Below are 27,542 nucleotides of genomic sequence, written 5' to 3'. Positions count from 1 at the left end.
TTTTTCATAAAGGGATATATTAAGAAATTTTGCAGATTATTCATGTTTAACAGTTATATCATCTGATGTGAGCATAGTAATTTTAATTATTTGCCTCTTTGAAAAATCACAGGAAAACTGAAACAGTGTTATGCCTACTAACGAATGGTGCACGGGCCTTCCCAAAAAAGTAGTTTGTAGATATGTAAATAACGTCCATGTAGTCTGGGCTGTAAGGCACTCCACACTACAGCTCTGTAGTTATGTAAAGAACTTCCATGTAGTCTAGGCTGTAAGGCACTCCACACGACTACTCAGGTTACATGCCTCTAGACAGGGCCCTACTAGTGGTGCTACTTGTGCATACTGAAATGCTGCATAGCTCTTCAGCTGAAAGTCTCACGAAAAGCTCAAGACTACATCAGTTTTCCTCTTTGCTTTTCCAATGCTAAAGTGTTAATGCTTGCCTTATACTTTACAATGGATATAAACTTGTTCCTCTGAAATATTCTCTGTCTCATTTCCAAGTAATGTCACATACTGTGAAGTATTCCAGAGATAATTTGACAATAGGAAAATTTCAACGATGTCTAACTCAACTGACTGGTAATATTTCTGTTTTATCAGTTGGTTTGTATTTGCTTGTCTAAGCAGGAAGAGAACACATGTACCACATCAATTAAACCATTCATTTATAACTACTACATACTGTGGTCATGTTCAGTGGTTAATCTGAACAACACTTTTAAAAGATAAACACATTTACACTGAAAATATTAGATGCCGTGATTAAAGCAACATTATGATCCAAAAAATGGATGTTATGTACTAAATTCTATAAAACACAGTCCAACAATCTACATATACATTCATTACATGATATACCCACTGTAAATAAAAAACAGTATATACAATTCATACTCAGTAAAGTGCAAAAATATGAATAGACTAAATTTTAGAGTAAATTTTATTTATATTAATGAGTCAGGAACCTAATAAACAGCAGCACTCCACAAGACATAATAACTGCTCACCTTGGCCTTGGTCATCATCATTGGGAAAGAGGTCATCAAGGCTATCCTTTGTGGTCTCATTACTCTTCTCATCCTAGTCAAACAAAAAGAACCCCGATTTATACATTTTAATTTGGATTAGGCATATATTTTGTAGTACTAAGGTGTTGTACCGTGTTAGCCATTATGGATGTAGTGAGAAGTCAAGCAAAATTACACCTTTTATCGGCTAAGCGTATATTTTGAAATTTTTCAGACCTTTAGGCATTGTGCATTGAGCAAAACAAATGGGTTTTTTTGTCAAAACAATCATGTAGCACTATATAGCCAAAATATAAAATCATCTTATACACAATTAGTATGCAGTTTTTATTTATTTTTTTTTCATTTTACAAGTTTAATTTCAATCAATTTCGGGCAGTACAATGGTGCACTAGCACTGCTTCATCATGAATCCAGTGCCTTGGGTTCAATTCCTAGTCCTTATTGTTTTTTTGGGCAGTGTTACCACATCACCCCTAGGTCCACATGGATTTTCATTACCTGAAAACCTACATGTTAAATGATGAATATAAATGATGAAATCAAAATTCACCCTGTGCAAGTGTTGTGTGTGTTTGAATGAGCCTTGTCCAGGAATACTTTCTGCCTTGTGACACTGCTGCAATGATAAACTACACTCTGCCCTGAAAACCTTAACATTGAAGTTGACTAAATGGGTTTAAGAAAGAGACAGGATGTAATTTGCATTTCTAAAGATAGTAAATGATTCATTAACCTGCTAATTATCTTTCTTCCAAAGGCTAGGGGATATACCCCACTTGGTACAGTACAAAAGCCTGGACAAAATCCAAAGCAAACTGGCTGGCCCAGCCATTGTTATATGAGAAAGATGCACATCTGCTGCAAATGATATACATTAATTAAATAATACAGTACTGAAAAATAATGTTGGTCAGTCATACTCAAAAATTAATTTATCTGGAGAATACTAGATTACATGCAACAGACATTTTCACAAGTTACTGGCCATTAGCTAAACATATTGCAGCCATTTAGGTAACAAAGGTTTAATTAATTAAATCAATGAAGGGTTTTTGCCAGTTCATACCGAAGGGGACACATCCTCATCAAATTTCTTAATCTGATTCATGAATTCCAGGTGCTTCTTTTCCTCTTCCAGCTGTGCTACAGTTTGCTCACTTCGCTGCAGTTTCTGTTGGGTGTTGGCCAATTCATCCCTCAGCCACTGGTTTTCCTGGACAAGGCGCCGCACTTGGGCCCTTAGCTTCTGTTTCTCTGACTCTACAGCACTCAAGTGACTGGAAAGGGCAATGATAACCTGTTGGTAAAAAGTAGCACAACCAGCTACGTTAGCAAAATTTACAAAAAGAGTTTGAAACAGGTGAAATTTACAGCTCCAGACAAATACTTCTGAATACCATGAGTTGTTCTTTATTACTACCAGACAAGCTCCACCTACCTGTGCCTCTCCCAGTCCCAGCTCAATGGCATCTAAGGACTTGCGCAACAAGCCAGATTTCTCTTGTACCACACTGGCCTCTTGTTCCCTTTCCAGAGTTTTCATGGTTTCCAGTAATGTGGAAAGAATTGAGTTGTGTTCATTTTTCAATGTTTCCAGACCCTGGATCACAGCCTTAGTATTAAGAACTATCTCATCCTGTGTCAGCTTCTCCAGCTTTTCATCACGTGGGTATACCATTGTGGACATGGCACCCAATTCTTTCCTTCACCTACCGTAATAAAAGAGAAAAGTGATCAAAACCTTGAACCTTATGGAATAACTTTAAAAACAGGATAACACAAGGCAGTATGAAGGGGGATCTTTATTATCTAATCATCTTAATCCTTGATTATGTGATATGGTGAGAAAATGCAAAAGTATGCAAAAGTTTCAATGATTTGAGCTTTTCTGGTGTTAAAATATAACCATTTTAGACGACCCTAAACAAGTTTATATTTAACTAGACGTTAAGCCCGTTACAATAACGGGCGCTAGAATAGTAGTGCATAAACATTAGTAGGAACAGTCTATATTAAATGGCAAAGGACCGTCTATTTTCTGTTACAATAATACTGGCTTGTATGTGGCTGTAATATGCGTCACTGTATTGTGTGCCTTACATTTTCTCTCACAGTAATACGTCTCTCCAGCAAGTATTTTAATCTGTGCTGGCGTGCAGCTGATTATTGTGTGTATGGCGTCTCCCCAGCAACGGATTTCATGTGCGCGAAAACAAATCTACTTTTAAAAGTCATCCTATTGTAATATCATGAAAATTCGTATATTTAGGAAAACACTTTACCGGGCCAACTTTGTTAATCGCAAATCTGACATCCTCAGAGTGAACAACAAACACTAATCCCACGTCTTTGGGGAAGCTGGTCTCCGCGTCTCAGTACCTGATTGGATTTTTCGTGCGTTATGTTTTAGGGCTTACCTCATTTCCCGAAATCCGAATGGATCGGCCGCGCAATATTTTATAGGTCCCGCCCTCTCTGTCTTGTGTGACGCATCAGGCTACCTTTGAAGCATCGCACCGTGCCCCGCGCATGCGCACTTCACCAAAAGACACACACACGGACACATGGACGCACCCAGGGATTTTATTAAAGAGGATGAGCAAATGAACAGCTTATTATAAGGCTAGAATCCAAGAACATTTTTTATATTACAAACACATGTCTCCATCTCTAATCTCTCTTCCCTTATTTGGTTATTCCAGGATAATCAAGTATTCATTACCACCCATCCTGCTCATTTACATTCCTTATCATCTCTTGAGAGCCTGAGAGATCAACATGGCTCGTTTCATTTCTTTTGCATATGACAATTGTCGTTCTGAGCACAAGAACCTACCTTGGCAGCAATCATATTAGTTAGGACTAACATGGTACAGATATACATGTGCAAAAGAATAAAAGTTTCACTTTCCTAGGAGTAATGTTCTAATGAAGGTCATTTTTGTAGCCCAGTTATACATGTTTTATATATATGGAAGAGAAGGTTTGTGATATGGTTTGCATATTTGTAGCTGGAAATCCACAAAGGGAGAAAATGAATCACCTAACTTAAAATAGTTTTTATTCCTAAGCTTTCGACTCCCATCAAGAACCATCATCAGAGGCAATGATTAGACTTAAAAGCAATATACAGAAAATAAGATGGGGAGGGGAAGGAAGGTGGATGGGTGGGGGTCAGTTGGATTGATAAGGTGGGGTTCGGAGGGTGTTGGTAATATAGGTGGTATGAAGTATACAGTATGTATAAAGGAGTGCAACAAGTCATTTCTATAGCCTGGACCTTAATTACTACAACATAACAAAAACATTTCATGCCCAAGTATACTGTAAATCCAAAATGGCCACTACAAAGCTTTAACCAACTATCAGTGTATAAAATAGAATTAAGAGGCCTGCAGTGTGTGTTGGTTTGTGCACTGCAATTAGTCCATACAACTGCTAACTACTGCAAAAGACATGATTACAGGAAAAAATACTATTTATAGTATATAAGCAATGGAAATATATATGTGTGTACATACACAAACAAACGCACAAACTAGCTAAAGCTGTGAAATTTTCTATGACAGTGGGCCTCAGTTATAGTGCTGTCAGTTAAACAGTATCAGAAGTACTATATAACTAAATGAGGAGTTTTTTGTAAAGAATTTTTGTAGTTTTTTTTTTCTTAAAACAGGGACAAATATTACTGTAGCTCACTGGAGCTGCTTAGCCTTAAACATGCTACATACAGTTGCTCGTAAGTAAAACACTTCTGCCGTAGATCAGTTCCTGCTTTTCCTAAAGACTGACTGGCTTTTGCAGATAATTAATGTGAAACAAAATTTTATAGGACAAAACAGGAATATCTGTTCTTTAGAACTGAAGCAGGTCATCAGTAGTAATAATGGGAATTTTGAGAATGTGTCCTCCTGCCTTTTGCCCTGTGCTTGCTGTGATAAGTTCCAGTTTTATGTTCAAGCTTCAGTTTTATTTATATCATAGCCATGGCCAAACAACAAAGTTGTAACTAAACTGTAAACTAAACTGTGTTTTACTTTATTACAAAAAGCACTGATGTTTGCAAGCTGCATATTTAGGTAGCCCATGTAGTAAATTAAATGTGTGAAATGCTTCTATTATATACTAAAATGCATATATGGCATAGTGAGATGCAACACACCTCCTTGAGCCAGGGCGCCAAGAATTGGATAAGTGGTTTTGAGAATGGAATTACATGTTAAAAAAAAAAAAAAAAAAAAAAAAAGCACTGGAATATAAATCTGTTTAATGGAACCTACCTGTAAAAGACCAATGAACACATTTTTCTGTGTTATATAGAGGATAACAAGGGGGCTTCGCTCGCCTACCCCCAGCGTTTTGAACCCATGCCCGCTGGGCAGCCACGTGTGAGGATGACGCACGTTTAATACGGAGCGTTCGCCCGTGTCACTCTGGGGCCCCCCACTGTTAATACGGAGCTCCGTCCGTACTATTATGCGGTGCATTGTGGACTACTGCGGACCCCGTAGTGTTTCCCGTTTCAGTTTGTATTTCGGTCAGTCGAGCTTTTGTTTTTGAAGCTTTTGAATTCCAGTCTTCATTATCTGTAACCTGCTGTCCATGTGTTTGGCCCCCTCGTTTAACCTGTTTATGACGTTTTACTGTGCTTTCTACTCTGTCTTTCATTTCTGATCTCGCTTTATTCTGCTTTTGTTTCAATGACATCTGGTCCGTGGTGAATATATTTTCCCTTTTTCGAGTAATAATTTTCATTTGTTTGCGATACTGTGATGTTTATCGTACTGTTAATAATGCATCACTGTAATGTGATTCACCTATGCTGTATAGTTTGGACGTGTGAGGATGACGTATGTTTAGTACGGAGCGTTCGCCCGTGTCACTCTGTGTCTCCCCACTGTTACTACGAAGCTCTTTCCGAACTATTATGCGGTGCATTGTGGAGCACTGCGGACTCTGTAGTGTTTCCCGTTTCACTTCGTATCTCGTTTAGTCGAGCTCTTTCTTTTTAGAGCAGTGCCTGCCTGGTCTGCGGCATTTCAGACGCACGTTGTAGGCGACTGCGTTCATTAATTATATCCAGGCAGGCGCGTGTTTGTATCTCGGTCACTGGAGCTGTGTCGTGTTGAATCCGTGCCTGCTTTGCCTACGCAGTTTGAGACGCGCGTTGTAGGCGTCCACGTTCATTAGATCTGTCCACGCGGGCTCGGTGTCGAAGCTGTGTTAGTTGTTGAGCTGTTTGGTTTTGGAGCCGAGACAGTTTTGCTTCCGCGGTTTCAGACGCGTGTCCGTACCATCTCGGGTTTGATGTATGAACCTTTGTGGACTCCGTAGTGTGTCCCGTTTCACTCTGGGGCGGGGCGTTGACTCCTCTTGTTTTACTATGTCTCCTCCTGCGCCTTTACCACGCATTAGTGCCACTCACAATATGGCGGCGACGCCAGCGCCTTCCGTATTATGTCGGTTTTTACCATGCTGTGTAGGCGCCTTTGCCTTTTGTACTTTACCACGCCTTCAGACGCACGATGTAGGCGCCTGCACCTTCCGGGTCTGCCTCCGCTGTGTGGTATGGACGTTTAACTGTCGTTGTTTCTGCCTTTATATTCTGTATCTCGGTGTGCATGTGTTTCATGCCTAGGTTTTTTTGAAGCTGTTGCATTCCAGTTTTCATCATCTGTAACCCGCTCTCCATGTGTTCGTCCCCGTTCTTTAATCCCTTTATAAAGTTTTACTTTGTTTCCTACTCTGTGTTTTATTTCTGACCTCGCTTTATCCTGCTTGCGGCATGTCAGACGGTTCGTAGTCTCTCTCGTTTTACTCTGGGGAGGGGGGCTTTGTTCTGTAACCTGCTCTCTATGTGTTTGTCCCTGTTCTTTAACCTCTTTATGACATTTTACTTTGTTTCCTACTCTGACGGTTCGTAGTCTCTCCCGTTTTGCTCTGGTGCGGTGGGGGCTGTGTGTGGCGCCTGCGCATGTGCGTAGTCTCTCCTGTTTCACTCTTTGGGGGGGGGGGGGGGCCTTTGTGTGGCACTTGCGCACTATGTCTTTTGCGTCCACGGGCAGGTCCCTGCGTCCATATCCGGTTTACCATTCTCGTTTAGTAATATGGATGTCTATTGAGATTTTTGGTACAACTTCATTACACAGTGTAAACCAGAGTAATGCTCACACATAGATGCTGCTCTGCTGGGTGTTTACAGCATAAAATACACAAACTCACAACCTTCTTGATTTTTTTTTTTTTAGCTGTTACAGGTCTGTTACTGTCAAGTCAGTAAATGTTTGTATATAGTTTATGAGGCAAAACGTCAACATACGTTGCAAGTATTGTCGCAACCAGAAGAAGAAAACACTGGCAAAGTTAATAAAGTTCATTGACTATTTATTAGCACAAAAGATAATAAATAGTTTCAGTACTCAGTGTACACATTTCAGAATAGTGTGTATGAGACAAAATCTCACCCTATTTCATTATTTGGTATATGTACTGTGAAAAATTAATTAAGCCACAAAAGGCACCTTATGGAAAAGATGTAATATTGTGAACTATAAATATGGTTAGTGTAGGCAATAACATTTTTGGCATTCCAGGAGAAGGTGTAAATATCGTACCTGTACATGGAAGTTTTAAAGATGATGTTCCACGGGTGAAAGATTTGGTGGGGTGGTGTCCACAGGTGCAGATAAAGGATTAATAAATCAAAGGGGGGACTGGATCTCACTTGATGTTAAGCCATTTGACCAGCACTGTATATAGTGTGTATCCCCTCTGACTCCTCAGCCAAGTTAGTGGTATTCTGTAATGTTATTATGATGATTCAAAGGTAAAATACGAGTGCCTGACAGCCTTCTTGTGAGATGTACAAGGTTTAAAAAAAAAAAAAAAAAGTGATGACTGCAGTTTAGCGCTTTGAGAAATTTCTGCAGATATTTAAAGCCCATCAACAATGTTAATTTACATTAACAACATGCCCAGCCAATCTGAGCAGATACCTACAACATCCCTAGATGTACCATCCTGCCAAATTTCACAGGAAGTATTGTTTTTGTTGATGAGTGAATGAGTCAGTCAGTCAACTTTGCATTCTGTAGCCTTATGCAAAAACCATTTAAATTATTTTTTTCCTTTATCAAGCAACACTCAATCCCCCCAAATGACACAGCAAAAACAAATTGACACATATACATTACACATTTGAATCTAGAGAGAGATGCCAAGTAAATATATAGAGAGATTGGGAGCATATATAGATTAAAACTATAAATGGAAATATGGAGATATAAATGAAGAGCGCAAAACAGAATTAAAAATTCATTTCTACAGATACAGCTACAGATAAAGATACATGTCCCTAACTGACCCACTGACAGACAAGAAATTCTTGGCTATTTGCCCGCAACCCAAGGAAAAACTGTTTTCACCAATGGATGAATTTCATGCTCCTGAGATACAAAAAATTCAACCTCATCAAAAAAAGTTTATTTATAAAATAAATAATTTATTTATAAAATTGAAAAAAATCTGAGAACACTGTCATGATGTTTAGCATTTATAATAGTCAGAAAAGGCAAACTTAATGCCAGTTTATGGCAGTTGCAGAGTAGCAAACACCAAATCCAATTCCAAGTCAGTAGCTTCTTAGTTCAAGTTCCACCTGTATCCTTTTTCTTATGTTGATTTTATTTGTTTCATATCCAAAAATTACGTTTTTTAAGCAAAGACACTGTTCACAGCAAAGTTAAACAGATGTCCAAATGACACAACAATATCACCATGCATTTACCATATATTGAATAGCCGATAATGAATTAAAAGGAGGAAATACATGGTGAAAACATGCAATTGAGAGTAAATACTTCTGACTTAAGCTGTCAACTGCAATAACATAGTCTCAGAAAGTGGTGAAGCATTAGAATTTTTTACTTTGTTGCAAAAATTCATTAAAGCATGTACACCAAGTATAGAGTATAAAGGGAAACATTTGGTACATTAGAAGCATGCCAGTGCTGTATGATTTATTCCAGAATTCCATAACCTCCGTGACTGAAATGACATTTTTTTTTTCAGTCTGGGTCATTTCGTAATTCAAACTGTCATAATTTATTTCAATCTCCTAATGAATTTATATAAATAGGGATGTACTGAAATATGTTTTACAAGTTAGGTGAGATCATTTATATTGATCTTCCAAGTTACAAGAACGTAACTTTTTTTTAAACTGCTGTACAATGTGTCTACTGGTAGTGTGATTAATTATTGCAAAAATAATGAATGTTTCCAAATTTAGAACTGTGTATGGTCTCATCAAGGTGGGATAATAATATAAGCCATTCATTTCCTGAGCATGTGTTATCCATTGCAGCCTTACAGTATATGGAGCAACAAACTATCTAGGTAGCATAGAATTTTAACTAACGAATGCCTTTCTTGGCCTTCCAAACTTTAATAATGCATTAAAAGTTCAGCAATTTAGGAATATGTCAATCCAACCATTCAATTACTTAACCAAATTTTGCTTCCAGGAAAGTGTAAGAAGGAAAGAGCAAGATAATCCAATGCATAAGAATCACTGACAATTTTGACTGTTCATTTGCATTATAGGTAGCTGAAGTCTCTTCTGCCAGTAATGAGCACAAGACATTAAACCATATTAAGAACTGTACTGCACAGATTCAATTTGAGTGTCTTAAAGAAATGTGACAGTGCATCTCTGAACAGCATGAAGAACCTCTAACACATGCGGTGTTGTAGTCTAAATGTACATGTGGCCATGTAATCTTCAAACAAAATGTACCCTAGTTCACCCAACTGTGCAGTAATGCACAAAAAAAGTTCTTCAAGAGTTTTTTTTAAGAGCATGCTATTGAACTGAAGTTGCTATATTGTGCAAAACAGTAAGAGAAAAGAATGAACTTTCTCTTAGGGAATAAAGTGTACTGGGCAGATTACAGTCACAATGGATGCCCTGAGCAGGACACAAACTGTACAGTAGATTAAATGTACACCTTATAGCATACCTAAGTTCCACTATATATTTTTAAAATAAAACTAAGTCAAATGAAAGTCATGTAGGTGTCAAGAAGTTAAAATCTGAATGTGATTCTGGGTTGCAATCAAGTCACAGATTACTAGGGCAAATATAAGTGCACATTATATATACTAGCTCTAGTTTTATATTGTGTCATCTGCATGGGCACTGTCTTTAAACCCATGTCAAAACAAATAAATCTGTAGTCCTCACTAAATTATATAAAATATATATTTCTAAATAGCTTTTAAACTCAAAATATATTTAGCTGTCTTGATTTGATGAATATTAACCCCCTTTGGTATGTTATGGCTCACAAATTGACCTCAGGGGTTCAGCACATAGATGCATGGATTGGTATGCTGAATTCTAAATGAAGTTTTGTGTTTGCCTGTATATAAAAAGTTTACACATAAACTGTACCAACACTTGTCAAATCAGACCCTCTAGCCTTAAAAGCAAGAAGCTGTCAGAATAACTTTGTGATCCAAGCATGTGTAGACATGCACCGAAAGACAAATCTGAATCTTTTCTACAGGCTGAAACAGTCCAAAGAACAGTGTCAAGTTAATTAGACAATTTGAAAAGAGCACAGAACTACTCAGACTCTTTTTAATGTTATTCATACTATAATTTCAGACGTAGTACTCAAAAAAGCCTTTGTACAAAGAATAAACGGAGAACCCATCTATGAACATAACGTTTAGAGCAAAGAACAGTGTCAAGTTAATTAGACAATTTGAAAAGAACACAGATCTACTCAGACTCTTTTTAGTGTTATTCATACTATAATTTCAGATGAAGTACTCAAAAAAGCCTTTGTACAAAGAATAAATGGAGAACCCATCTATGAACATAATAACAATGTTTAGAAAACAATATTGTGGAAGAATAATTTTAGGGTAACATAACATTCATCTTAAACAAATAGCATAAATGGTTAATAAATGTGGGAAACCAAATAAAGGTCAAGTGAACAACAAAATGTACACTGAAATATAATATTTGGTTTAGGAAAAATACTGAGATGGTCAAGTAAATAATGTACCAGAAGAAAAATTTATGTAATATACAAAATGTACTGAGGGATGACTAAGAGATGACTAAGAAATCAGCAGATGTCCTATAAACTAGAATGGACAATTGTTACATGCACAGAAATTTCAAGGGTGGTGCCTCATCTCAAAAGGTATAAGAAGGACCAGAATATAATATAATAGACATTTATTCTAAATAAATATTTGGGTGTAAACCAACGAACCAACCAGAGTAAAATGTATTCATTGTTTGACACTATGTCAAACAGTTTATAAAATGAACCTCTATTCTTTGTTTCTCTGACCATTCTGACCATGCTGTAATGGACTGCTTCTGAAGAATGCTCCCTCCAAGGCATTTTGCCGAGAATTAAAAGATACAATGAACAGCTTTTCTCCTGCCTGATCACTGAATTGTCCTATTAGAGGATGTTTCTTTCTTTAATAAGATGTTACATTTCAACCACAATACCTATGGGAGAAAAGCACTCCTGAGAAACGGTCACATAACTGCATGCTTGGAATTTGCAAAGCAAAACACTGACAGCAAGGGTCTCTGGCACAATGCAACAAAAACTATAATCCAAGTGCAGATCATCAACCTTGTAGCAATCTCCAACAAGCAACATGGTGATAGTAGCCTCCTGTTAGTCAGATGGTTTCCATTAAGCTTCAGAACATAAGGGACAAATCGAGGCAATTACAAATGAAGAATTTGCTTCAGTCTGTAAAAGTACCAACCCTGGAATGAAGATTCAATTCTTCCAGGACTATGACTGAAAGCATACGACCCAACCAATAACAAAGTGTCTCTTTTGCAAGAATCTATACTCTACCCTGTAAGAAAGCACTATTTAATTTTCCTTAGCAGGTTATTACACTCTGGTATTTTAAAATACAAGTTGTAAATATTTTGTTACTCTCCGGGCTTATAGGGTCTTGGCGAGAGATCATAGCATGCAGACTGCAGCATACAGTTGAAGAACACATGGAGCATGAAATGAGGAGTGTGCAGATGGCTTAGAATGAGTGCCCATGATCTATGGTTTGCACCACATGCCCGTTCTCTAACTGCAGGCATTATTCATCTAGCAGTGCTCTGGATTATACACAAAAGTGCTGTGGTAAGCTCAACATTCCACATAGCAAAAATGGAGACAGCAGAAGAAGCGCAGAAGGCAGCTCGCCTTGATGCAAGCAGAAGCGTGATAGTGGATACTGAAGCATTGTGCATCATCATGTGGAACCTGCAAAGGATATACATAAGCTGCCAGAAATGTAAATGCATGTTAGATCTCAAGCAGAAGGTACTTGATGGGTCTGGTGTATAACAGACTATTTCTCTCAGCAAACTGAGGAACTGGTGATATAGACAGATGGGGATGAAAGAGTTCTGGGAAAAAGTTTCTTTTAGCCCTTGTTGGATTCTTCTTTGTAGGACAACTATTGCACAAAAGCCTGGACTTGGAATATGTGCAAAAGTAAAGCCAATAGATGGAAGATGAATGACATTTCTATCACTATTAGAACATTAGAACACTCTAGACGAGAACAGGCCATTCAGCCCATCAAAGCTCGCCAGTCCTATCTACTTATTTCTTCCAAAAAAACATCAAGTCGAGTTTTGAAAGTCCCCAATGTCTTACTGTCTACCACACTACTTGGTAGCTTGTTCCAAGAGTCTATCATTCTTTGTGTAAAGAAAAACTTCATAATGTTTGTGCGAAATTTACCCTTAACAAGTTTCCAACTGTGTCCCCGTGTTCTTGATGAACTCATTTTAAAATACCAGTCTCGATCCACTGTACTAATTCCATTCATAATTTTAAACACATCAATCATGTCACCTCTTAATCTTCTTTTGCTCAAACTGTATAGGCTCATCCCTTTTAATCTTTCCTCATAATTCAACACCTGTAGCCCTGGAATCAGCCTAGTCGCTCTTCTCTGGACCTTTTCTAGTGCTGCTATGTCCTTTTGTAGTCTGGAGACTAAAACTGCACATGGTACTCAAGATGAGGCCTCACCAGTGCATTATAAAAGTTGAGCATAATCTCCTTGGACTTGTACTCCACACATCGTGCTATAACCTAACATTCTGTTAGCCTTCTTAATGGCTTCTGAACACTGTTGGGAAGTCAACAGCTTAGAGTCCAGTATGGTTCCTAAATCCTTCTCATAAGGTGTACTCTTGATTTTCCAACCGCCCATTGTGTATTCAAACCTAACATTTTTACTTCCTACATGTAATACTTTACATTTACTGACATGAAATTTCATCAGCCACAAATCTGCCCAAGCCTGTATGCTATCCAAGTCCTTCTGTAATGATATAACAGATTCCAAATTATCTGCTAATCCTCCTTTCTTGGTATCATCTGCAAACTTAACCAGCTTGTTACTTATATTCCTATCTAAATCATTTATATATATTAAAAATAGCAGTGGCCCTAGCACTGCCCCCTGTGGAACACCACTCTTAACATCAGCCAATTCTGATGAGGTTCCTCGCACCATCACCCTCTGCTTCCTGTGTCTGAGCCAATTCTGCACCCATCTAAAAACATCACCCTGAACTCCCACTTCTTTTAATTCGATGCCCAACCTCTCATGTGGCACCTTATCAAAATGCTTTCTGAAAGTCCAGATAAATAATATCATATGCTCCACTTTGATCGTATCCTTTTGTTGCCTCCTCATAGAATTCCAGCATGTTAGTAAAACACGACCTCCCTTTTCTGAACCCATGCTGACTGTTCCTAATAACTCCTGTCCTTGCCAGGTGTTGCTCAATCTTATCCTTAATAATTCCTTCCATTAATTTTTCTGTGATGCATGTTAAGCTTACTGGCCTATAGTTGCTTGGATCTGCCCTGTCACCCTTTTTATATAATGGGATGATATTTGCCATTTTCCAGTCCTTCAGAATCTCTCCAGTGCACAGTGACTTTTTCCTAAAAATATGTGTCAAGGGTTTATATATGTACTCGCTAGCCTCCTTAAGAACTTCGAGGATAAATATTATCTGGTCCTGGTGATTTCTTTGATTTCAGCTTATTTAATCTGAGCAGCACTTCTCCCTCTACAATTTCCAAATACCTCAGTACCTCCTTAGTAGTCCCGTTTACGTTTGGGAGGTTATCCATTTGCTCACTTGTAAACACCTCAGAAAAATGTAAGTTTAGGGCATCCGCTATTTCATTGTCTGTATCTTTTAATTCCCCTTTACTATTTCTGATGCACTTGACCTCCTTGACTGTTCTTTTACTACTAAAATACTGAAAGAATCTCTTAGGATCGTCTTTTGTCTTATCTGCTATATTCCTCTCCAACTGTCTTTTAGCCTGCCTGATATCCTTCTTAATGGTTGCCCTCATGTTCTCATACACTCTACGATTCATTAATTAATTAAGCACCTGATTGAATAAGTGCACCTGAACTGCATTTAAAAGTGCATTTATTTATTTTATTTCTTGTTGCTGTTTCAATGTTCCTCGTCAGTTACTTGACAACTATGCTGCAGCATTATATCCTTTGGGAACATGGGGCATTGCAGGCACAAACACACACTCAAAATAAATAAATAAATAAATCACACTTGCATCCCATTAACAAATTTTAATGAAAATTGCAGCTCACCAGTTATAGTATGCCTAACCTTATCTGCAACATCTGTAAGGACAATTGAATGAAAACCTCAAAACCTGCTTCTAAAGTTACTTCTACAATTTATACTGAGGATAAATGCTGCAAGTACTTAAACATCACTATTTCACATCAATTTTTATATTTGAGGAAGTATTTCTTATGCAATAAATCATTTTTCCTCTTTGATATTTTTGGTATGCATAAAGTGAAAAAAATAATGTATATATAACAACTTCAACAAGCAGCATGCCAAAGTTAACCATTACTGAAACAATTAAATAGTTTCAGAATACCAAACCATTTGACCTATGTAATAGAATGTTTTATACATGCCATGCTTTTCATGATATAAAAGTGCAAAAAACCAAACACAAGATATAGCTTTGTCTTTGAAAGATAATCTATCTATCTATCTATTATAAAAAGAAATCCTGTCCTGGAAGGCAAAAAACAAGTCTACGATACGTGATCTTCTCGTAAGACATTTTAAAGACCCGCGAGACCAAAGGCACACCCTATTTACAATCTACCCGCGAGACCAAAGGCACACCCTACTTACAATCTATCAAATAGGACAATAGGCAGCAAAACATTCAGTCTTGTGAAGGATTTGAGCACACACAGATCCAGGGCTCTCAGCGCATATAAAGCGTAGAAGGACAGTACGTTATAAATTAAATGTCGACATATAAGCGAAGAAGAAAGCAGCGCGGAGAAAAGAGACTCAAATGCGTTGGACAGAAAAAAGTGCAAAAAATAATAATCGAGGTGCAAATTCAGAAAATAAGTAATTATTAGCCCGGAACAAGTGGAATTGAAAAAAAAGCACGTCCAATCCGGCTCAGAATTAAATGACAATGAGTAAAAGACAAAGTAGAACTTCATAAAGACGTTTACAAACGTTGGCGCTAAACACATGCAGAGCAGGTTAGAGACTATGAAACCAGGGAAATTAGAAAGGCTCAAAACAAAAACAAAAAAATGTTGGCGCTATACACATGTGGAGAAAGTTAAAGGATATGAAAGTAGGAAAATTAGAAAATATAAAAAAGCAAGTAAAGATCGCAGTAACGCAAACAAACAAACTGCCTCATTTAACTATGCACCAGTCTAACTTTGGTTTTGCATAATAATTACTACACTATTGCACCTTAACACTTAATTCTACTTTATTCACATAATTTTACTTATTTATTATGTTCTACTATACTGTTATCTTTCAATCTATGACTTTTTGTTAATCTAACTGATATTCTTCTAACTTTGCAGTTTTTGATAAGTGGATCAGGATGCATTTCACTACGTGTTATCTTATATAACTATGCATGTGACAAATAAAGAATCTTGAGAATTTCAAAAATGGAGTTTACCGCACATGCATTTATTGGTTACTTTGTTAGTGTATATATATTTATCTGTCTGCTTATTTAAAAAGCTACATTTACCCCAGGAGTCAAAAACGTTCTATCTAGCCCTTGTACAAAAACCTAGACAAAAGCTGGGGTATCACCTTGGTAACCCCATGTACTTTTGGAACTGTGAGAGGAAAATAGCATGACTTTACAGATAGGAGTCCAATGCAGAACTCTACTTACTTTTTTACTTTGTAAAAAAAAACAAAACTATTAACTGCTGCTGATGATGTAGCTCGTTTTGTCTATGCTGAAATTCCAAACAGAGAAACCTGTCCTGACCTCATTAAAAAGATTCAGCATATTGGGACTCGCAAGATTGCAAATATTGTTTTTACAGAAGTTCTGAAATAAAAGTGAAACTAATGAAATAGCAACAATTCAAAGAAAAAATAATCTTAAAAAAGTGTGTATCCGGAAAACCAAACACGGGGGTTGGCGAACGAAGCAACTAGGGGGCTTTCCCTAGTATTCTAAAATAAAGCAATGAAAAATAAATAAAAAATAATGTCTCAGCTTTCCACAACAAAAACTGTATAAGCAGGTTAGAACACTGGGTGAAAGTTTGTTGCCATTTTTTTCTCTTCACCCCAAATATACATCTAATATTTTTAATCAGAATGTGTTTCTGGACTGCCCTGCCATACTTTGGCCATCCCGATGTCGACATTTCCTGGTCTTGGGTGTCTCATCTGCAAAATTTTGCAGTCTTAAATAGCTGATGAAATGCCAGCCAAATGTACTTTAAATGGAGACAGATGCACTGCAGTTCTTTCAATATGGCTCTATCTGGTACATAACCTAATACTGTATATGAAATGGTACCTTGCCCACTCCAAGGCAGATTAGTCTCTAGCTCCTGCTTTATCAATCTATAGCTATCTGTAACCCTCTATAGGCAGTATTATTTGCTGTCTTGTTTTGCTCCCCCACATAGTCAACAGATATTTAAGAAACCGTCTAAAATACGTAAATACTGAAAATGACGTAACTACGAAACTGCTGTAAATTAAGATTCTCTTTTGACCTTGGAAATTATTCCTACATAAAAAATATAAAATAGGCAGAGGACTTTATTCAACCACAACTTTAGTTATAAATGTATACAAAAAAAAACAGTAACTGGTTTAGCCAGTACAACTAGAACAACCAGGATTAAGGTGGGACAACATGCTGTAAAGGAAAGTGCGCCCTACTGCTTAAAAAAATATAATAATTAAATGAACACCTTACTTGGGCACTTAAACTGCATCCTAAAATGTCACAGTGGCTTACAATAAAAACAATTTTCAAATTTGCTGCTAACTTACACAAGCATCTAATTTGTTCAGTGTGACCTTTCTAAGTGGTACATTTTCTGTTCATTAACACTGAACAATTTTAAATGTTTCCACTGCCAGCATCTAGTATGCCTGGATTTATTAATCTTTTTGCCTGTCCAACTGACTTTGTACCTGACCCTTGTCCTTCCACTTCTGGATATAATCAGATTCAGTGGTTCTCTCCTTCTCTGGAGTTGCTCAATAGGAGAGCACCTGTGTGAGTGTGGCAATCACCACAAGCTTCCAGCTAGGTGCTGAAGAGCTGGAGTTTGCTTCGGTGGATGAGAGGGTCACCTCTATGCAGAGAAGGAAACGGTTACTGTTCTTTGCACGAGTGCACCAAGCAACTATTAAGTGTGTCTGTCCTTTTTAGACACATTGCAATCAGCGCTTGAAAGGGCCCCGTCTACTGATTCTGTAGTCCGACTAGCAGACACAGACTGTGAGAAATGGCTGGCCTGTTCTGAACATGAATGGTGAATTACTACTGAACATCTGTGCTAAAAATGGATTGTGCACATCAAACACCACATTAAAACAGAAAGATCATCATACGTGGACTTTCTACCAGTGTATCTTGAGCCAAGAGTTATGACCAACATCATAGTTGTGTTATATTATCTTGAGACTGTACATTCCGAACACTCAGGTAAAGGGAGGTGCTGAGCTGTCAACTGATCACCACTTGGTAGTAAACTGGCTCAGATTAATGGAGTACCCAGACTTGAAAAATTCCCATGTGCTGTGAGGATTTGCTGAGAACGACTAGTGGGTACCACTGTTCAGGATAAATTCAGTTCTCAACTCCAGAAGATCGCTTTCTACACCACTACATCAGGCAAGTAATGAGAGTTTTCACTTGTAACATTAGAATAACTTATGACTCCGCTATAGTAGGAGGGGTTATGTATAATAAATACAAACTGACTGCCTGCCTGAGAGACACACCGAGATGTAACCCACTCTAGGCCAGATCTGCTACTTACCCTTAATTATGTCAGTACAGTATCTGGGTGGCCAAAATGCATTCAAGTTAATTATAGTAAAACAGAATGTGATCCCTTTAGCATCAAGAACACAACTGATCCTTCAGTCTTATACTTTTGGATGTATTGAGAGGTGCCCATCAATAAGAATTTTGGCTTCTACACCTTATCAATTAGTTCTTTCATTTGTATTCAGAACATTTTCCACATGGCACCTTAATTTCTTGAATGATTACCCAATACACTTTGTTATGCGTTCACCTTGAAAATAATTCACTTCAATAAGTATCCAACTGACAAAATCTGTGACAGCAGCAATCTATTATGTGTCTGTGTATGCACTATATATCATGTCTGCCACTTTCAGGATAATCATTAAAACAACATTTCAAAAAGCAAAGACTTTATCATTGAAAAAGAAGACAATTAACATGTGAAGACTGTCAATGAACAACCTAAAGGTAGCACAGTCAGCTCTGAGGTTTCTTCATCTCTGTAGTGCTCACTGGGCTGTAGCCCTAAAAACCCATTAACAAGTGCAAACCTTAGTATACAATTATACATTTTACTTTTGTTCTTTAACAAGCCTCTCTTTACTTTTAATACATTCACTTCATGTTATTGATTTGCTTGTTTAACCCTTGGCACTTTCTGTTCACTTTTAAAAGTACTTTAAGATTATGGATGATATCAGGATGAAATAGTTAATAAAAATCAAAACGTGCAGTTTGTTACACTCTTCTTTATTTACTACTTCTTGATTTTCATATCACTTTCAGTGTCCCCGCTACCACTGCATTAATGGCCACTCAGTAATCTCATTATCCCATCCCACCACCTACCAATCCCCACTTTAGGGTAAAAGTACTGTGGCATCCAATCTTAAAAGTGATTTAATTAATTCATCAAATCGCTGTGAATTTTCGATGGGGGCATACTGCAACCAAATCATTTTAGATACTTGCTTGTTTACTTATGTGCAGTTTTGTTTATGTTGAATGGCTGCCAAAGTCAACCATGCATCACAATGTGCACCTTGGAATCAGTATGAAGATTTAGAAATAATCTGATAATTGGTCATGTATGGACATTCACTTGTGCTGATAGCTCCAGTTACATGATGCTTCTTTACTTGCAAAGCAAAAGCCTTCATGCATCTGTAACTCAATTTCAATGATTTACCGTAAAATGCAAACAAACAACAATGTTCTGATCTCCTACTTATTGGAATATGACAGAAAATGGCACTCAATTAAAAATCTGTAGGCCTTTATTGTGACCGTGCCTTTTGTGAGTGATTTAATTTAACATGTGTACTTATGCCTCTTGTTTGAGTATGCTTTTAGTGTAATTCAATTTATTCATTTATTTATTCTTTTGTAAAAAGATGTTCTTTGCATTATTTATTGCTAAAGTATGCAATTATTTAATCGGTGGCACTTCTCTAAGAAGGGAGGAACCTTCTCCAGTGAATATCCAATTTCACCTACTAATAAAAAGTTTACAAACAACATTTTGAGCAATACTGTACATCTTAATTCTTTTTTTTTTTCAACAAATGTATTTTTGTCTTGGGTTCACACACCTTTAAGTAAAGGTAGCATGATCACTAGTTCTAGTATTTAGAAGTAAGCAGTCACATCAACTACTAAAGATTTCCTCCTGTATATGTTGTCTTTCTGCTGTGCTGACACAAACAATTTTAATTTTGTTCTTATTTTAAGAATTTACTTTTCTGTCATCGGTTTACTTCCTTAATTACTTCCAATTGTCCATCCATCCATTTTCTTAACCTGTTTTTTCCAGAACTGGGCTGATAAAAAGACAGTTTGATAATGAGGCTGTAAGCATGTGTGTGCCCTGAGTAGTACTGTTGCTGCACTTCAGTCTGGTTCCTGCCATGAACACGTGTGATAAAATAGACTATGCCTCTACTTTCAAATATTATTTCTAAAAAAGTTCCATTACAGATAGCCAACAGCATTAAATATACTGTATGCCTAATTCAGATTCACTTGTTCCCATATGCTTATCATAATTGTTTTATCATAACATTGATATGTAGCATTCGGTTCAACCAGTGATCAAAGTAGGACTATTTTTGTTCATTATTATTGTTGTGTATATTTGGCTGATTTAAAAGACCAATTTATAATACAGTTGTTAAAATGTAGTTTTACAACTGGGGAACAGTTCAGTAAAATGCTTGTGGAGTGTGAAGCAGAGGTGGATACTGACAAACTTGGGTTTTAAAATCCAATGTCTTAGTCACTACACCATACTATCTGCCTGTTCTTAATGCACATTTGCTCAGTTTGTTTTACTGATAATATTTTTAAAATGTTAGCCAAGTACACATGTGAAACAATACAGAAAATAAACTAAATCCATATAAATGGTTTTGCAGGCTTGTGGGAACTGATCAGTAAATTAATGAGACAATAGCTATTTAGCTGGGTTCACTCACTTCTAGATTGCTTAACAGAACTCATCACAGTGCTTTACAATAACACGCTGAAAACAGCAAAAACATAAAGATAGTTTAAGGCAACATAACATGCTATGTTTTAAAAAACAGTCAAATATCAAAATGTTCTACAAAAATGATAAAACAGTAAGTTTAAAATGCAGAAATGCTTAGAATATGTAATACACACACTGTACTTACATATGCCGCAGGTGTCCAAGGTGAACAATCTCTGGCACGCTAGAATAAAACTCTGGAATAAATTTTGGCTCCAAGTGACAAGTGGGACTTCTTTTGAACATGGGGCAGCATTTTCTTTTGCGTATGTGTGGGGTTTTCCCACTTCTAAAGTTTATGATGATAATGGGAATGTATGTTATGACTTGCAAGATAGCTTCATTTTTTTATGTGACATACAGGAATGTTGTGCTGCTCCCAGAGTGGAACTTTGAGGAAGCAAAACTGGCCTAGGGTTACATGATGTCTACCCCTGCTTTAATTATAAACCTTAGCTGCAGGGGTCTGCATGTGACTTGTTTTACATTTTTTCATTCTCCCACAGTTTTGTCCCGCACCCACCTGCTGTAATAGTGTTCATTGTGCACACTAATACACTGTGGGCATACGCATATAACAGTAAATCTATTTGCCAATGTAAACATTTTTCTTCTTTAACTTGGCCAGATAGGCAAGGTTGCTAACTGGCCAACTAGTTCAAGCTCTGGTGCAGTTTAAACCATGACAGGCACAGGCACATCTTAGTCATAACAATTTCCAGTACTATAAAAAGGTCAAATTATTAGACTTGATTTTCTTTTTTTTGGCTTTTGCCTAAAAAGCCAGCAGACTGTAACTAGCATTTGAAATTCACAGCAGCCTACCAATCTGTCACTGATGTAAAATTCAGTTTAATAAAGTAAAATTTGCTCCGAGTGCTCAGTAAAACTGGAGGAATGGCAGACATTCAGGGTGCAGCAAAAACAATTCAAGAGGATAAGATTCAGAACTAGACATGCACTTGGAAAATGTAGCTCAATATAGAAAAGTGCTAAGTGCTTCACATGGGCAGCAGAAACATTGATTATAAATACTAGGGGGCTTCGCTCGCCAACCCCTGCGTTTTGTTAATCCATCCATCATCCAACCTGCTACTGTATATCCTAACTACAGAGTCACTGGGGTCTACTGGAGCCAATCCCAGCAAACACAGGGTGCAAGGCAGGAAACAAACCCCGGGCAGGGCGCTAGCCAATCGCAGGGCTCGCAAACACACACCAAGCACACACTAGGGACAATTTAGAATCGTCAATCCACCCAACCTGCATATTTTTGGACTGTGGGAAGAAGCACCCGGAGGAAAGCCACACAGACACGGGGAGAACATGCACACTCCATGCAGGAAGGACCAGGGAAGCGAACCCAGGTCTCCTAACTGCGAGGCAGCACCGCTACCCACTGCACCACCATGCCGCTGTTTGGTTAATCAGATATACAATTTTAAAAGCTTTTTTTTCCTTTGGAATTGTTTCAGTTTCATTAGTTGCACTTTTTACTTTAAAAGGTTTATTAAAAACAATATATGATATTACCTTTTCTTAAAGATCGCATCGAATTTTGAATCCGTTTTTGGAAATACATTGTGACAACGCAACGTATAATCACCCGTGAGTGAATATTGTTTCTGTTTCTCTAATACGTAATCTGACGTTTTCTAATGGTTGCCCCTTTGATTTGTTAATTGTCATAGCAAAAGCTATTCTCACAGTAAACTGTAAACATTTTAATACGAATGGCATATAACGATCTCCTTTGGTGTCTAATGTTACTCGCGGAATATATACATCACCATACTTGTCGCCTGTTAAAATTTGCATCGCTTCTCCGTCATCATAAATATACACCCTGGACCGAATTGTGTATTCTTTGAAATTAAACTTGTCAATTGCTTCTAACTGTTGTGGGACGACCTTGCTTTGTCCTGCTATTTTTTCAATTACACTGGCTCTGATTGATTAATCACCTTTTGGTTGCGCTAAAGAGATCTTTACTATCTTTTTTTTTTTTTTGATACTGTACGACTGACGTAATAAAGTGTCATCAAAAGTTTACTTGAACAATCGCCAACTTCGTAACCCCAAACACAACTGTCTAGCACCCTACCCTCTCTGACCCCTCCTCCCCCTTACCGCATCAATCAGTACCCCGCTATCAGGTCCGATTGAGGGGGGCGGAGTACAGCACGGAAGACTATCAGTCACTTAAAACAAAAAAGGCTTCAACCTGCTGGTGAGCTGCCTGTTCTGCTTGTCACATGTCATTGTTTTAAGAGCTGGGAGCAAAAAGCAAAAGCAATCCAACAACTGTTTAGTTAGAGGTCTGTGGACTTGTTTTAAATGATGGCTCACTGACTTATCTCACGTGACGTTGTAAAAACAATAATTGTCCTATATTTCCGGGCGGGGCGTAGTTAAATCGCTTTCTTGCATGACGTATAACGCTGCTCCCGTTTATGAAGTTCTAATCTTTTAATTCTGAGTCCTATTGGACGTGCTTTGTTTTCAATTCCACTTGTTCTGAGCGGATTATCACTTTCCTTATTTTCTAAATTTGCACCTAGATTACCTGTATTTCTTTTTAGCATTTTTTTTCTCTCCACCGGCATTTGGGTCTCTTTTCTCCGCGCTTTTCTTTCATCTTCGTTTAGTCGTCGAAGTTTCATTTCTACCGTATTGACCTTATACACTTTATATGCACTGAGAGCCATGGAGCTGTGTGTGCTGCGTGACTCCCTTTACACTACTGATTTTTTTTTTCTGCCCGTAGTCTTATCTTGTAAGTAGGGCGTGTCTTGCACCGTGGCAAGCGTCTTTGGTCTCACAGGTCTTTAAAATTGTCTTCCGAGAGGATCATGTATCGTAGCCTTGCTTTTGCTTTGCTTTCCCCAGGATTCCTTTCTATAATAGAGAGACAATACCAGATGGAGACACTGCCCTAAAGGAAGCAATGTATGAAAAGGATTAAGGGGATTTATGTTGGCACAACATTTTCATCATCTAAGTAGTAGCAGAACCAATTAAAAACATTAGGTTATATCATAAAAAAAATGAATATAAATAAAAGGACATATGCTCAGTCTATATAATACACTAGTGAGACCACATCCTAGAGTAATTGTGTGCAGTTTCTGGTCAGCGCACTACAAGAAAGACATAGTAGCACTTGAAGCTGTGCAGTTTATCCCAGGCCCTTAAGCACACATTCTACTCCGACAGACTCAGAGAATTAAACCTGTTCCAGTCTCGAGCAGTGGGAGACTGCATGAAAACCTAATCCAGGTGTTCAAAATTCTCAAAAGCAATGTTAAAGTAGATCCCACCAAATTCTTTCAACTTAATTGTGAATCACATACTCAAGAACACCAAGTGGAAATGAAGGGGAAGTGCATTTAGGACTGAAGCCCTTTGCTCAGAGTACTTCTAGGATTCTGGAACAAACTAGACCAAGACATGTAGGTTGAAGCAAAAACCTTGAAAATATTTAGATCAAGTATTTGAATGAGATATTGGGACAGCTTAGCTATTAGCTAAACAAATGAGCCTGTATGGACTGAATCATCTCTCTCATTTGTTACACTTTCTTATGTTCTTATGCCACTGCTTCACTTCGAAAGGAGGGACAGTGAAAGAGTTACAATGCAGAGACTGTACAGTGAGGAGCTATGTCCCTTTCAGTCATTGTCAGCTAGTACATTGTGAATGTTTGTGTCTGCTTTGTCTCCATTGCCTTACTTACCTTAACGTTAGGCTTCTACTCATTTCACCTTGGTAGCTGGCATAAAACAGCATGGTGGATTTCCTACCCACAAATGTCTGGATTATATGTAGTAGTAGTAAATACTGATCTTATGTATATCACACATCACCTTTAGATATAATGATTATTACCTTTACTTTTCTGAGGGCAAGTATGAAGAAGAATTTAAAACTGACAGGTAATATTAATCACTGATCAAAAATTCAAAACAGTGCAAGTGAGTTTTTGCTGCAGATTGCAGTTACTGAAAGGCAGAATTGTGATGCTTAGACCTTGAAACAGGATGTGAATAGGCACACTGTATCGGCAGACATTGACTATTATAAGAACAGGATTCACTGAATATTCATGAATAGCTACTATTATTGATTAGAATAACAACCTTATTTATAACCAAGTTGAATATAATAACATACTTTTTAAAAAATCACAGCTCTCCTAGGTTGGCATTGTGGCGCACTGGTAGCACCTAGGATTTTCGTTCCAAGTCCTCACTGCATGGAGTTTGCATGTTCTCTCCACCCTGTGTAGGTTTCTTCTGGGGATTCCGTTTCTTCCCACTGCCAACTGTGTCTTTGCCCCATGACGGACTGGGAACCCTGTCCAGGGTTTTTTCCTGCCTTGCACCCTATACTAGCTGGGATAGGCCTCAGTCACCCTGCAAACCTGGGTCTGGATTAAGCAGTTAGAAAATGACACGACAGGTCTTCTATTGCTTTCGCTTTTATCAATGGCTGTTTCTTCCATAAACAATACATTTTATGCCATTACTATGGAAATAAATCTGTCTAATACCTGCCATGGCCTGATAAGGCACTGCTCCAACCCTGCACCCACACTCAAACAAGAATGGCAGGCTTTCCCTTGTAGAGTATTTATAGCTGCACCTGACGTATTTAGAAAATGGTAAATACAGCTAACCTAATCAGATTATATGATAAAACTGAAAAAATTAGAGCAGCAGGTTACTTAAATTGTTTTTTTCACATTTAGGGAAATTCTTAAAGTGCTGTTTCATTTCAAATGGTCTTTTTACCTCTGAGCTCTCAACCACTCATGTTGGTGAGCTTGCACTGTAATGAAATTATGTGCGTTAGAACATCAGTCCATTTTGAATACAGGAAAATCAATCAAATCATAATTTACTTAAAGAGATGGATCTGGGATATGCTGTGCCAAGCAAATGTACATTGCCATAGCATCACTTAAAGTACTGAATTTTATGATCCAAAAAAAAAAAAATTGTCCACATGATGCTTGCCACTTAAGCATATCCCCAAAAGAATAAAAATGGGTTATTGCAGTAAAACTGAAAATTAATAACATGAAACAGCCATTAAAAGTCTGATAGGTACTTATTTAATTAAAACAACACCAAATGCAATAAATAGTACAAACTTACAAGCAACTCTGAGAGGCGATCATGCAGATTAAGATCATGTGAAGCATTAACTTATGAAAAAATGCAATATTTAAAAGTTAGTTATATGAAAACTGGATTTGTATTTAAGGTATAATTCTAATATTTTGCAAAATACACTTAAATAATGTTGACCTGTGGCAGTAATGTAATAATAAAAGACTGGCTAATAAAACATCAAGGTCACTCAGGAAACAAGTAACAAAAACAAAGCAGAGGCCGTGACCCAGTTTCCCAGCACACAGCACATCGTAAAACAATTGGACTGTCAGACTGTTATTTTATCAACCTGTTTGATATTTAAGAAGGTAAATCAAAAACAATACAAGATAATTAGTTTATTCACACTCCATATGAATGTATAGGTTCCCAGCTTTCTAGTAATGAATATATTATTATTCATTTTCAGATGACAAAGAAAAATAAACAAAGAAAAGCTTGCCAGATAAAGGTCTAATATCTGAAAGAGATTATAAAACATAACATGCACCAAAGTATAGATGATTTACCAGATTTTACACAGCCCCTCCACAATTCCACTGTCGCATAATTCATCCACCAGGTATCCAGTCGTGTGCTCACAACATCCCTAACGATTTATTTTTAGTAAAATATTGTTAAATAAACCATTTCCAGAAAATTGTTTTGCATACAAAAAGAGGATGCTGAATTAACTGGACAGTCCTGCCTAGTAATTGTTCATTCTTTGCCTACCAACCGCTTCACATGACATTAACATGGCTCATTGTGGCCCGAAGAACATGTAAAACTAGATACTAAAAGAAAGGTGAGTTAAAACATTATCAGGTGGAAAATATAATATGTCAACAAAACTTCAACAAACAGAAGATAAATTCACCACTGTGGCTTCACAAACTGCCAATGAAAATCCTAGAAATACTGGATTTGTGGCTTAACAACCAAAGAATGAGAGAACAGAAGGGTCTTCAATTCAAAAGCTTGTTCCCGTTTTAAAGCACTCCAGTTGTGCATAAGAGGTTTTTCCTGAAGTGGTTTATTTAACAATATGTCAGCCAAAAAAAAAAAAGAAAATGTTTGCTGCATATGATATAACTAACCAATTTTTTTGTCTGTTTTATAAATGTTTTGCTATTGTTTACTGTTGGTCCCCATTGACACCTGTCAGATCAGGAATTTTGATATTTCAGTTATCCATGAAAACAAGTGACAAACAATATTTCTTGGCCATTACTATGTACAACATAGGGAAAATAACAGGTAAAATGTAATTTTTGGATGTACTATTCCCTTAAAGCCTACCTAGAATACGGCATGACATTCCTTGTAAACAACTTACACTTCCTAACTTAGCTTTGCAAACATCAAACTTAAACATCACAATTATTTG

At 37.4% G+C, this 27,542-nt stretch overlaps 1 protein-coding gene across 4 annotated transcripts in view; it reads right to left on the bottom strand.

Annotated features, from left to right (window-relative positions):
• Positions 1-27,542, bottom strand: part of LOC114652632 (kinesin light chain 2-like) — a 67,706-nt gene that overhangs the window by 35,953 nt on the left and 4,211 nt on the right. For all 4 annotated transcript variants that reach the window (XM_028802991.2, XM_051931684.1, XM_051931688.1 and 1 more), the window contains exons 2-4: positions 2,476-2,746; positions 2,104-2,334; positions 1,014-1,086 (exon numbers count right to left, since the gene is read on the bottom strand). In XM_028802991.2, the coding sequence (XP_028658824.1) occupies positions 1,014-1,086; positions 2,104-2,334; positions 2,476-2,724 (553 nt within the window). In that variant the 5' untranslated portion in view covers positions 2,725-2,746. The remainder of the gene's footprint in view (positions 1-1,013; positions 1,087-2,103; positions 2,335-2,475; positions 2,747-27,542) is intronic.

The sequence above is a fragment of the Erpetoichthys calabaricus genome, chromosome 1 (assembly GCF_900747795.2).
Source record: "Erpetoichthys calabaricus chromosome 1, fErpCal1.3, whole genome shotgun sequence".
Lineage (NCBI taxonomy): Eukaryota > Metazoa > Chordata > Cladistia > Polypteriformes > Polypteridae > Erpetoichthys > Erpetoichthys calabaricus.
Note: the sequence above shows the minus strand (reverse complement) of the source record. Positions and strands in the feature narration are given on the sequence as shown.